Source organism: Aotus nancymaae, unplaced genomic scaffold (assembly GCF_030222135.1).
Source record: "Aotus nancymaae isolate 86718 unplaced genomic scaffold, 86718_ANA_hifiasm-v0.15.2.pri h1tg000210l, whole genome shotgun sequence".
Taxonomy (NCBI): domain Eukaryota; kingdom Metazoa; phylum Chordata; class Mammalia; order Primates; family Aotidae; genus Aotus; species Aotus nancymaae.
The window spans coordinates 117982-130603 of record NW_026988625.1 but is presented as its reverse complement, the minus strand read 5'-3'; the positions used below and the strand labels follow the sequence as shown (position 1 = coordinate 130603).

Below are 12622 nucleotides of genomic sequence, written 5' to 3'. Positions count from 1 at the left end.
GGATCCAGAATAGTCAAAATACTTGAGTATTTTGCTTGGGCAACATAGGGAGACCTTAGCTCCATGAAAAGTTAAAAAATTATCTCAGCATGGTGGCATGTGCCTGTGGTCCCAGCTCCTGGGAGAGAGGGGTGGTGTTGACGTGGGAGGATCACTTGAACCTGGGAGGTTGAGGCTGCAGTGAGCCATGTTTGTGCCACTACACTCCAGCCTGGGTGACAGAGTATGACACTGTCTCAAAAAAAAAAAAAAAAAAATAGCAGTATTCCCCAAACTGGTCTATAGATTCAGGAACTGCATAGATTCAGTGCAATTCCTACTGAAATCCCAGCTGCCTATTTTGCAAAAATTATCAAAATTCACATGCAAATGCAAGGGATCCAGAATAGCCAAAATACTTTTGAAAAAGATTTGGATGACTTATAGTTTTTGATTTCTAAACTGACTATGAAATGACTGTAATCAAGATGGTGGTGCTGACATAAGAGTAGACACAGAGATGAATGGAAGAGAATTGAGAGTCCACAAACACTTACATTTATGATACAGTGATTTTTAAAAAATAGACTTTATTAGCTGGGCATGGTGGTACATGCCTGTAGACCCAGCCACTCAGGAAGCTGAGTTGGGAGGATGGCTTGAACCTAGAAGGCTCAAGGCTGTAGTGTGCTTGATCATACCTGTGAATAGCCTCTGCACTCCAGCGTGGGCAACATAGCAAGACCCTGTATCTAAAAAAAAAAAAAAAAAAAAAAAAGTTTTCAGAGCAGTTTTAGGTTCACAGCAATATAGAGCAGAAAGTACAGAGTTCCCATACACTTCCTGCCCCCACACGTGTGTAGCCTCTCCCTGTACTGACATCCAGCACCAGAGGGGTTTATTTGTTACAATCGATTAACCTACATTGACACATCATTATCACCCAAAGTCCATAGTTTACATAAGGGTTCACTCTTCTGGTTGGACATTCTATGGGCTTAGATAAATGTGTAATGACATATATACATGCCATTATTGTATCACACCAGAGTAGTTTCATTGCCCTAAAGTTTCATTAACCTCTGTGCTCTGCCTATCCCTTCCTGCTAACACCTGGCAACCACCGATCTTTCTCCTGTCTTCATAGTCTAGTCTTACTTTTGCAGAATCTTATATAGTTGAGATTATAGAGTATATAACCTTTTCAGACTGGCTTTTTCCCTTAATAGCATTTGAGATTCCTCTATGGCTTTTCATGGCTCAACAGCTCATTTTAATTTAATTTTTATTTTTGAGACAGATTCTTGCTCTGTCACCCAGGCTGGAGTGAAGTAGTGTGATCTCAGCTTACTGCAGCCTCTACCTCCTGGGTTCAAGTGATTTTCATGCCTTAGCCTCCCAAATAGCTGGGACTACAGGTGTGCACCACCACACCAGGCTAATTTTTGTATTTTTAGTAGAAACGGGGTTTTGCCATGTTGGCCAGGCTGGTCTCAAATTCATTTCCTCAAGTGATCCACCTGCCTCAGCCTCCCCAGTGTGCTGGGAGCCACCCCAGTATGCTGGGAGCCACCCCTACAAGTGCGAGCCACCCCACCTGGCCTGTGCTATTTGTTAAATGCAGGAGACAAAGTTGTCATGTGAAAGATGCAACATTTGGGCTGGGCGCGGTGGCTCACGCCTGTAATCCCAGCACTTTGGGAGGCTGAGGCGGGTGGATCACGAGGTCCAGAGATCGAGACCATCCTGGTCAACATGGTGAAACCCCGTCTCTACTAAAAATACAAAAAATTAGCTGGGCACGGTGGCGCGTGCCTGTAATCCCAGCTACTCAGGAGGCCGAGGCAGGAGAATTGCCTGAACCCAGGAGGCGGAGGTTGTGGTGAGCCGAGATCGCGCCATTGCACTCCAGCCTGGGTAACAAGAGCGAAACTCCATCTCGGAAAAAAAACAAAAAAAAAATGCAACATTCTTATCCTCAAGGATGAGAAGTTGAAATGAGAGAATTCTGTACAGACCTCGTTAAAATACTCTTATCTTTTAAGCCTCTCCACATAATTTAGTTGCTTCTTCATAACTTATTATTCTTTGTCCAATTCAGTATATAAGCAACAAACTCTAACTGCTTCTTTGGGTCTTCATATGTTCTTATGAGGGCTCACAAGCCATGTAAAAAACTTGTAATAAATTTGTGGGACTGAGTGTGGTGGCTCACTCCTGTAATCCCAGTGCTTTGGGAGGCCGAGATGGGGTTTGCTTGAGTCCAGGAGTTCAAGACCAGCCTGGGCAATATAGTGAGACCCTGGTTCAACAACTTTTTAAATTAGATTGGCAGGGTGTGTGGCATGTGCCTGTAGTCCCAGCTACTTGAGAGCCTGAGGTAGGAGGATAGCTTGAGCCCAGGAGTTTGAGGCTGCAGTGAGCTATGATCTCACCACTGCACTCCAACACCCTTTATTTATTTATTTATTTGTTTATTTATTTTTATTTTTTTGAGATGGAGTCTCTCACTGTTGCCCGGGCTAGAGTGCAATGGCGTAATCTCAGCTCACTGCAACCTCCGCCTCCTGGGTTTAAGTGATTCTCTTGCCTTAGCCTCCCAAGTAGCTGAGATTATAGGTGCCAGCCACCACGTCTGGCTAATTTTTTGTATTTTTGGTTGAGACGGGGTTTCATTATGTTGGCCAGGCTGGTCTCGAATTCCTGACCTCATGATCTGCCCACCTTGGCCTCCCAAAGTGCTGGGATTACACTGAGCCTGATCCAGCACCCCTTATTTATAAATAAATATAATGGCTAGCCTTAGGGACTCTGTTAGCAAGATTAAAGAACAGAAATCAGATGTAGAATAGCATATAAATAAATGTGTATGCTTTTCTCCTGTTAACCTGCCCTGTGTCAATTTGATTCTTGGGCTCAGCTGAGACTCTGGGGATAAAAGTGGAGTTTTGCCACCCCTATGGTTTCTGGTGACAAGGATGGGATCCTCTCAAGCCTGAAGATGGGATCCTTGAAGAAGAAATAAAAGCTCACAGAAGGTAGGAATTTTTACCCAAGTGAACTCTCTGGAATCTCTGTCTGTAGTACTTGGTTAAAAGTGGAGGGTAAAATTTTTCCTTGTTCCTTTCCAAATTCAAACTGGCAGGAGAAAACCACTTGTAAGAATTGATTCTTTGAGTTGTGACTCTTGTGTCAACCTTAAATGATGAGATTCAGAAAATATCAGCTAGGCACATTGGCTCATCCTTGTAATCCCAGCACTTTGGGAGGCCAAGGTGGGAGGATCACTTGAGCCCAGGAGTTTGAGGCTACAGTGAGCTATAATTGCATCACTGCACTCCAGTTTGGGTGACAGAGTGAGACTTAGTCTCAAAAAAACAAAAAACAAAAACAAAAACAAAAGAAAAAGAAATACAATTTTTATTCTAGTGCAAAGCTCCAGTATGGACACCCAGGAAACAGCTTCCAAAGGGCAGAGATCATTGCTCCAAAATGGAGAAGCTAAGGTTTCACTCATAGAGGCAGAAACGGTGTCAGCAGGATTGCAACATCTTCTGTACAAATCCAGTATGTTAGATTTGATTAGTACAGCTTGCTACATTCCAAGGAAAATTGTTTCAATATTCTAGGAGAAGACTCCCTCCTCAAGGGCATCTTACATCTGATGCTGCTCAGTCATTTCTAACCATTTAGAGGAAAAAGCAGATGTTGCAACTGCATGCTCCATGCCTCAGGCCACATGGCCACATTCCTCCCAAGGCTTGGAATAATGTAAAGTTCCAACAGGTGGCTCCAGCCTGTAATACCAGCACTTTGGGAGGCCGAGGTGGCTGGATAACTTGAGGAAAGGAGTTCGAAACCAGCCTGGTCAACATGGCAAAACCCCGTCTCTACTAAATATACAAAAATTAGCCCGGTGTGGTTGCAGGCACCTGTAGTCGCAGTTACTTAGGAGGCTGAGGTGGGAGGATTGATTGAGCCTGGGAGTTTGAGGCTGCAGTGAGCCATGATTGCAGTACTGCACTCCAGCCTGGGTGACAGAGGGAGACCTTGTCTCAAAAAAAGAAAGAAAGAAAAAAAAGAATTATTTGATGATTTCACACTTCTGAATTTGGTATTTGGCTCTGCATACACAGTGGCTGTTGACCCATAAAAAAAGGCTTGTTTTCCATGTCTCTCTCTTTTGTGTGGTTCATCATGAGGAGGAAAATAAGATTCTCCTTTCATCTCATTTTATGTATTGAGAACACAGCTCTGTGACCAGTGAAAATACTCTCTTTGGTTTCTGCCAGCCGGAAGGGTTGGGGGACAAGTCGTTGCTAGGCTGCTAGCCAGCTGCCCAGGAATCAGAGACACTGTCTCTGTGCAACGGTTCCAGCTCTCCGAGGAGTTTGTCCTACTTGTCTCAGCTTTCATTGTCTTGATAACAATTAGGATCTTTGCTTGCTTAGGCTATCTTGAGAAAGACTTTGGAGCTGGAGGGGGATTGCATCTTTTCCAGACTGTTTGGGATGTTCTTCTGTGTCTACAGTTAAGCCAGAAAAGGCATACTGATTTTAAGCCATAAAAAGACTTATTGGTTTTGAATCACAATTAAAGTAGAGATAACATTGAAGATTTAGACTTTTGAATCTACAAGTATTTTTTTTTTTTTTTAAAGATGGGGTTTCTCCATGATGGCCAGGCTGGTCTTGAACTCCTGACCTCAGGTGATCCACCCACCTCGGCCTCCCAAAGTGCTAGGATTATAGGCGTGAGCCACCGCGCCTGGCGAATCTACAAGTATTTTTAAGAGTGCTATTGGCAGGTGTGGTGGCTCACACCTGCAATCTCAACACTGTGGGAGACCAAGACGGGAGGATCACTTGAGCTCAGGAGGTTGAGGCTTCAGTGAGCTATGATCCTGCCTGCACTCCAGCCTGGGCGACACAGCGAAACCCCCATCTCTAAACTAAAAAAACAAAAAAGTGCTTTCATCTTAAAAAACTGTCCTATTGGTAAATAGAGAAAGATCAAATTAAAAAGAAGTCACAAAGAAATATAATGGGCTGGGCACAGTGGCTCACGACTGTAATCCCAGCACTTTGGGAGGCTGAGAGAGGCGGATCATGAGGTCAGGAGTTCGAGACCAGCCTGGCCAATATAGCGAAACCCCTATCTCTACTAAAAACACAAAAATTAGCTGGGTGTGGTGTCACGAGCCTATAGTCCCAGCTTTTTGGGAGACTGAGTCAGAAGAATCGCTTGAATCTGGGAGGCAGAGTTTGCAGTGAGCCGAGATCGCACCACTGCACTCCAGCCTGGGCCACAGAGCAAGATCAGTCTCAAAAAAAAAAAAAAAAAAAAAAAAAAAAAAAATATATATATATATATATAGGCTAGCTTTAGGGACTTCATTTAATCTTCCTCAAGATTAAAGAACAGAAATCAGATGTAGAAAAAAAGTTAAAATCCGTACCCTCTGTAAATTCTCCTTCTTCACCCACCTGTGCTCCACTCAACCTCTAAGTTCCTGTCCCTGATCCCCCAGAAGAGCTTTCGGATATCTGGGCCCCTGACTTAAACCTACCCTCCTCAAAACTTGGCCCTATCTGCTCAGCAAATTTCTTTGTTTTTTTTTTTTTTTTTTTTTGAGACGGAGTTTCGCTCTTGTTACCCAGGCTGGAGTGCAATAGCGCGATCTCGGCTCACCGCAACCTCCACCTCCTGGGTTCAGGCAATTCTCCCGCCTCAGCCTCCTGAGTAGCTGGGATTACAGGCACGCGCCACCGTGCCCAGCTAATTTTTTGTATTTTTAGTAGAGACTGGGTTTCACCATGTTGACCAGGATGGTCTCGATCTCTTGACCTCGTGATCCACCCGCCTCGGCCTCCCAAAGTGCTGGTATTACAGGCTTGAGCCACCGCGCCCAGCCCTAATTTTTGTATTTTTAGTAGAGATGGGGTTTCACAGTGTTGGTCAGGCTGGTCTCGAACTCCTGACCTTGAGATCCAGCCGCCTTGGCCTCCCAAAGTGCTGGAATTACAAGTGTGAGCCACTGCACCCAGCCCAAATTTCTTTCTTTCTTTCTTTTTGAGACGGAGTCTTGCTCTGTCGCCTGGCTGGAGTGCAGTGGCACAATCTTGCCTCACTACAACCTCCATCTCCCGCAAGCAACTCTCTTGCCTTAGCCTTTCCAGTAGCTGGGACTACAGGCATGTGCCACCATGCCCAGCTAATTTTTGTATTTTTTTTTTTTTAGTAGAGATGGGGTTTCATCATGTTGGCCAGGATGGTCTCAATCTCTTGACCTCACAATCTGCCTACCTCAGCCTCCCAAAGTGCTGGGATTACACGTGTGAGCCACCACATCCGGCCCCAAATTTATTTTTGACCTAAAACTTTTCCAAATATCCTTTCAATGCCCAGCTGCCTGCTTTAACTTTCCTTTTCCTGAAAAATTTACAGAAAGCACACCTGCCTGTTCTCCAGGCGCAAGATACACAGGTGAGATGTAAATTATGACAGCCAGGAAATAGACCTAACAAAGGCTCTGAGCAGCAAGGCTTGCTTCACTGTACCTTATAATTCTCCCACTTCCTGGGGCTCTGTAATCAAACCTCATCAACTCCAGGCATTACCATATTTAGGCTGCAACCACAAACAAATCTATTGGACTTTTGTACTCTTAGGAAAAAGAAATCATGAACACTATTCTAGATCTCTGAGACCAAAAAAATATGCCCCTAAACTCCTTCTTGGAGAAAATCTACATTCTTTATCAGTTCTTTGAAAGTGTAAATCTTATCATATCTTTAAAACTTAAGTATCTGAGGAATTGGGCTGGATTGGGTGACTCATGCCTGTAATCCTAGCACTTTGGGAGGTCAAGTAGGTGGATCCCTTGAGGTCACAAGTTTGAAACCAGCCTGGCCAACATGGTGAAACCCTGTCTCTACTAAAAATATTTTTAAAAATTAGCCGGGTATGGTGGCATGCGCCTATAATCCCAGCTACTTGGGAGGCTGAGACAGGAGAATCACTGGAACCTGGGAGGCGGAGGTTGCAGTAAGCTGAGATGGCGCCATTGCACTCCAGCCTGGGCAATAGAGCCAGACTCAAAAAAAAAGGTATCTAAGGTATTAACTAGAACAACCCTTAGTATGTACATCTGAGCTTTAAAAAAGTGTTGAATGTTTAATATTTTAGGTGCTTTACTTCAATAATGTTTGATATTTGCCTAATATGCATGTCATAAAAATTGCTGGCAAAATAAAACTTAAGATAATGATTAGCTTTGTCTAATAATGTTTCATGAAGTTTTCACAATTCAAATATAATTGTTAAACAGCCGGGCACAGTGGCTCATGCCTGTAATCCCAGCACTTTGGGAGGCCGAGGCGGGTGGATCATGAGGTCAAGAGATCGAGACCATCCTGGTCAACATGGTGAACCCTGTCTCTACTAAAAATACAAAAAATTAGCTGGGCATGGTGGCGCATGCCTGTAATCCCAGCTACTCAGGAGGCTGAGGCAGGAGAATTGCCTGAACCCAGGAGGCGGAGGTTGCGGTGAGCCGAGATCACACCATTGCACTCCAGCCTGGGTAACAAGAGTGAAACTCTGTCATAAAAAAAAAAAAAAAGTTAAACAAACTAAACTTACATAAGTGGAAATGGGAAAAAACTGTAAATAAGTTATTATTTTTTGAGACTGGGTGTGGCTCTGTTGCCCAGGCTGAAGAACAGTAGGGGGACTAACTAGCTCACTGCAGCCTTGAACTTCTCTCGCCTCAGTATCCTGAGTAGCTGGGACTATAGGTGTGTACCACAATACCTGGCTAATTTTTAGAAAAATTTTATTGTACAGCAGAGTCTTGCTGTGATGCCCAGGTTGGTCTCAAATTTTGGGCCTCAAGCAATTCTGTCCTGGCCTCCCAAAGTACTGGGATTACAGGCAGGAGCCACTGTGCCCAGCTATAAATAACTTTTTATTTTTTTAATTTTAATTTTTGACTCATTACTAGACATACTATTTAAATAATGATTATATTTTATAAAATATGTCTACTTAAAAATAATTTCCAGGAGTTCAATGCTACAGTGAGCCATGATTGTGCTCTGCACTCCAGCCAACTCCCACTATTATTGAGACCTTGTCTCAGTAATAATAATAATAATAATTCTCGGCCGGGAGCAGTGGCTCATGCCTGTAATCCCAGCACTTTGGGAGGCTGAGGTGGGTGGATCACCTGAGGTCAGGAGTTTCAGACCAGCCTGGCCAACATGGTGAAACCTGGTCTCTACCAAAAATAAAAAATTAGACTGGCGTGGTGGCAGGCACCTGTAATCCCAGTTACTCAGGAGGCTGAGGCAGGAGAATCGTTTGAACCTGGAGGCAGAGGTTGCAGTGAGCTGAGATTGCGCCACTGCACTCTAGCCTGGGCGATAAGACTGAGACTCAGTCTCAAAAAAAAAAAAAAAAAAAAAATATTCCAAAATCTTTTTGGTAACTTAGAACCTTAAAGTTATACTAAGTTAAATTAAAAGATGGTTATTTGGGCCGGGCACGGTGGCTCTTGCCTATAATCCTATCACTTTGGGAGGCCGAGGCAGGTGGATCACGAGGTCAAGAGATTGAGACCATCCTGGTCAACAAGGTGAAACCCTGTCTCTACTAAAAATACAAAAACAAAATTAGCTGGGCATGGTGGTGCGTGCCTGTAAACCCAGCTACTCGGGATGCTGAGGCAGGAGAATTGCTTGAACTCAGGAGGCAGAGGTTGCAGTGAGCCGAGGTCACGTCATTGCACTCCAGTCTGGGTAACAGCGAAACTCCGCCTCAAAAAAAAAAAAGATGGTTATTTGTTGAATATCTAGATCATTTCCAGATAAGATATAGCACAGAAACACTAATTGCTGAACATAAGTATAAGCTTATAACTTTGGTTTCTTACTACACAGGAACAAAAGATATCTGTGTCTCTCAAGAAACATGTCCTAGACTGGCCATGGTGGCTCACACTTGTAATCCCAGCACTTTGGGAGGCTAAGGCAGGAGGATTGAATCAGCTCAGGAGTTTGGGAGCAGCCTGGGCAGCATAGTGAGACCCCATCTCTACATAAAATAATAAAATTATCTGGCCGTGGTCATGCATGCTTGTTGTCCCAGCTATTCCAGAGGCTGAGGTAGGAAGACCAGTTGGGAGTTTGAGGCTGCAGAGAGCCACGATCATGCCACTGCTTACTCTTCCTACTAGAGCCTCCCTGAGCATGTGCCCAGCTCTGGGTAACACACTAACAACCTGGAGAGTACCCAGAGGCAGGACCAGGATGGGGAGGGCCTGGACACCTCACGGAAACTGCTGTCCTGTTACCCACAGGCTGGGAGGCCTTGAGAAAGTGAGTCAACCTCACTGAGCCTCAGTCTTCGCCTCTGAAATGGGGATCATGGGCATTCCTACCAGGCAGGTGATGTGTGAAGACTGAAAGAAATGATTCACACGAAGATGTAGCCAGCATGAAGCACATGCTGAGCCTTCAGCCACCTGGGAAGGAGAAAGGGAAACACGGGTGGCCACCCGGGGCCGATGGAGGAACAAGGGGCTGCTGGGAGGCTCCTGGGCAAACTCACCTCTGAGCATCTGCCCTTGAACTTGGGCTGGCGTCACAGGGAAGTTCGTCACAAAGAAGAACACGTTCTCTCTCCAGGAGGCAAGTCTCAAGGTTGGCCTGGCTGGGCTCGCATTGACTGGAAAGTCCGGCAGCCCACAGCCTGGTTTATGAGGGAAGGGATCTTGGCCCCATCAAGTCATTAATGCTGTCCCCCCATAAGGCAGATTGAAGCAGAGATGGGAGGCTAGCAGGGGTTCTGGCCATTTCTGAAACCAGGAAGCCTCGTGCCTGTGTCCATCTCTTAAGACAAGTTTCTTTCTCATTTGCTCAACCAAAATATCTTTTTTTGGGGTGGGGGGCAGAGTCTCACTCTGTCACCCAGGCTGGAGTGCAGTGGCACAATCTTGGTTCACTGCAACCTCCGCCTCCTGGGTTCAAGGGATTCTCCTGCTTCAGCCTCCCGAGTATCTGGGATTACAGGTGCCCAGCATTTCACTTTACTCATCCAGGCTCGAGTGCAGTGGTGTCATCAGTGCTTACTGCATTCTCTAACTCCTGGGCTCAAGAGATCCACCTGCCTCAGCCTCCCAAGTAGCTGGGACTACAGGCTCCAGCTACCATACCTGGCTTCAACCAGAATATTCCAACAGCCTGCTGCTTAATACTGAAGATCCAGGGGAGAGCTGGGCCCGGCATCTACCCAGGATGGAAAGGAGGTGAGTCTCCCATCCTACACACGGCAGCACTGGCATGGCAGAGCACAGGTGAGAAGACAGAAAGCTACCTGTGGTCAAAGGATGGCCAAGGACGTTGGAAGGGGAGGCTGACCCTCCAGTGCTGTTCATGAGAGCACTGTGAATTTGGGGACTGCATGCCCAGGAAGGGAAGGTGAGGGCTGTGCAGAGGGTGCTGGGAGTGGGAGCCATCAGGATTAGGAGGGATGGGTGGCAACCATCATTGGCAGGGCGCCTCCTGAGGGTAGAATCAGGGGCTGCAGGCTCTGATGATGGCCAGTGTGAAAGCTCAGCCTGGCTGCTGCGTGGTGTGCACTGAGCAGTAGGGAGTGGGCGAGAAGGGCATCTAGTGGCCCTCTAGGAGGCCAGACTCATGCAGGCATGGCATGGGCAGCAGTGAAAAATGTGAGAAGGGACAGGAAGGGGTTGAGGCTGAGTCCTGGGTCTGGCTGAGGCACTGGTGGATGTCACAGCCCTCGTGACTAGGGGATGTCACAGAAACCATGCCAGAAGAGGGAAACAACTGATCTTTGGACATGTGGGTGTGCATCTGGAAGACAGCTGTGCTCTGGGCAGGTGGCCACGGGGGCTACACCCTGGGCATCAGAAGAGCAGGGGTGGAAGTTGAGGCTGTGGATGAGCTGGGTGGAAGGAGGAGGGAAACGCAGCCGAGAAGAGCAGAGGAGGAGCACCTGACCATGGTGCCCCAGGTGAGGGAGCAGGGCTGCAGGAAGTTCCAGGCTCCAGTCCCCCCACCATGCCCCTCCCACACCACTCTCAAGCTCAAGCCATTAGTCCTGGACACCCACTTCTTTTCTGTTGGCAGCCTTCGGAAGTGCAGTTTCTCTGGCCTGGCTTCTCGATCTGTCCCCTTTTCTATCGAAAAACCTCTGACACATCCGTGAAAGCCCTGTCCAGGTGCCACTCCTCTATGAAGCCCTTCCTGAGACCGCCCCCACCCCCCCAGCCATCTCTGGCATCACATGCTTCTCTCTCACACACACTGGCTGCATGGCAGGGGTCCAAGCTCTCAGTGGGCAAAGGACTTGCAGCCCTGTCAGCAGCACCAGATCCCCTACCTGAGGCGGCTTCACGAAGTCAGCCACATCCCACAGCCAGTTTCCAAGCTCCTTGATCTGAGTCACAGAAACCCCTTTGAGTTTGGTGATGACGGAAACCTGGGGGTCCAGGTCCCGCTCCTGGTAGCCTTTTTTGGTGAGGAGAGCCCACCTGGAGAGGAGAAGATGGGCAGTGTGGTGTGTCCCCAGCGTGTAGTGACAGGGGCAGAGCTGGGTCCCACATGCTCAGTTCTCTCCCCACACCCTACAGGTTCCCAGCCTAGCATCGAGAGCCCCACCTCCTCTCTGGCCTCACTTCCCACCCCAGACCCCCTGAATAAGACAGAAGCTCCAGCCATGCACCAGAGAGCCAGTGCCCTCAATCACCTTCACCAGCCAGCACCACCCCAGCCTCACTAGACCCAGCTCCCCTGACCCGAGCTACAGCTGGTGGTCTCTCTGGGGGCTTAGTGCTCCAGTTTTCACAGATGTTAAGGACGATATCCTGTGCCCCCTGGATGAGGTTCTGGGGAGGGTCTGGGAAGGAGGCAGGTGGGCACACAGGACAAACTCACAGCTTGTTCTTGTTCTCCCATCTTGTATCACCTACCTCCCACCCCATCCCAATCTGGCCCCCTCCCCTCCAGCCCCTAAAGAGCCCAGTCCTCACCCTCAACCCAGCAGGACCAAGCCTCACCCCCACCTCTTCCCCTGCCCCTCCAGCCTGGCAAAGCTCTTTTCTCTTACCCCACCACATCGATCATGATCTCAAGCTGCAGCAGCCTCTGCAGGGCGCCCACTCGCCAGTTCCTGGTCATTACACACTTCTCCGTCTTATAATCCAGAAGCCCCCAGCCTACCGAGGCCCCTGGGGAGCCCATGCTGCCAGCTCCTGCTAGCTGCGGGCACATGAGTTGGCATGGCAGCTGCAGGCAAAGCTGAACATGAGGCAAAGCAGGGCCCGAGCCAGGCCAGGCCAGCTGCTCTTAAAGGGACACTTCCACTAGAGTAGGATCCAGCCTCCAACACCCAGTCCTCAGCCCCTAACCCCAGCTGCCCTGCACCTCCCACCCTCCCTTCATTCCCTTTGCTGGGCCCTGACACACAGAAAACAGCAGCTCTGCCCCTGTCCTCTGTCCTCTGGCAAGGACAGCTGTTATCAGTGCTGTGAGAGGTTATCAGTGCCTGAGGGCAGCAGCAGAGGGGCTGGGAGGGTGTTGAGGAACGCTTCAGGAAGAAGTGACCTCTGAGCTGACAC

At 47.7% G+C, this 12622-nt stretch overlaps 1 protein-coding gene across 1 annotated transcript; it reads right to left on the bottom strand.

Moving 5' to 3' along the window:
- Positions 1 to 549: 549 nt before the first annotated feature.
- Positions 550 to 12328, bottom strand: LOC110567458 (P2X purinoceptor 6-like). The gene is made up of 3 exons (XM_064371912.1): positions 12112 to 12328; positions 11386 to 11536; positions 550 to 731 (listed from the first exon to the last, which is right to left on the bottom strand). Exons 1-3 carry the CDS (start codon positions 12273 to 12275, stop codon positions 675 to 677), a joined length of 372 nt encoding a protein of 123 aa, XP_064227982.1. The 5' UTR covers positions 12276 to 12328; the 3' UTR covers positions 550 to 674.
- Between the last annotated feature and the right edge of the window lie 294 nt (positions 12329 to 12622).

Excerpts from the sequence above, each read along its gene's own strand:
- LOC110567458 (XM_064371912.1), bottom strand. The coding sequence starts at position 12,275 with ATGTGCCCGCAGCTAGCAGGAGCTGGCAGCATGGGCTCCCCAGGGGCC. Across the intron at positions 11,537-12,111 it reads ATCATGATCGATGTGGTGGG|GTGGGCTCTCCTCACCAAAA; the intron begins GTAAGAGAAAAG and ends TCTCCTCTCCAG. Across the intron at positions 732-11,385 it reads ACTTCGTGAAGCCGCCTCAG|ATACAGGGTCTTGCTATGTT; the intron begins GTAGGGGATCTG and ends TTTTTTTTTTAG.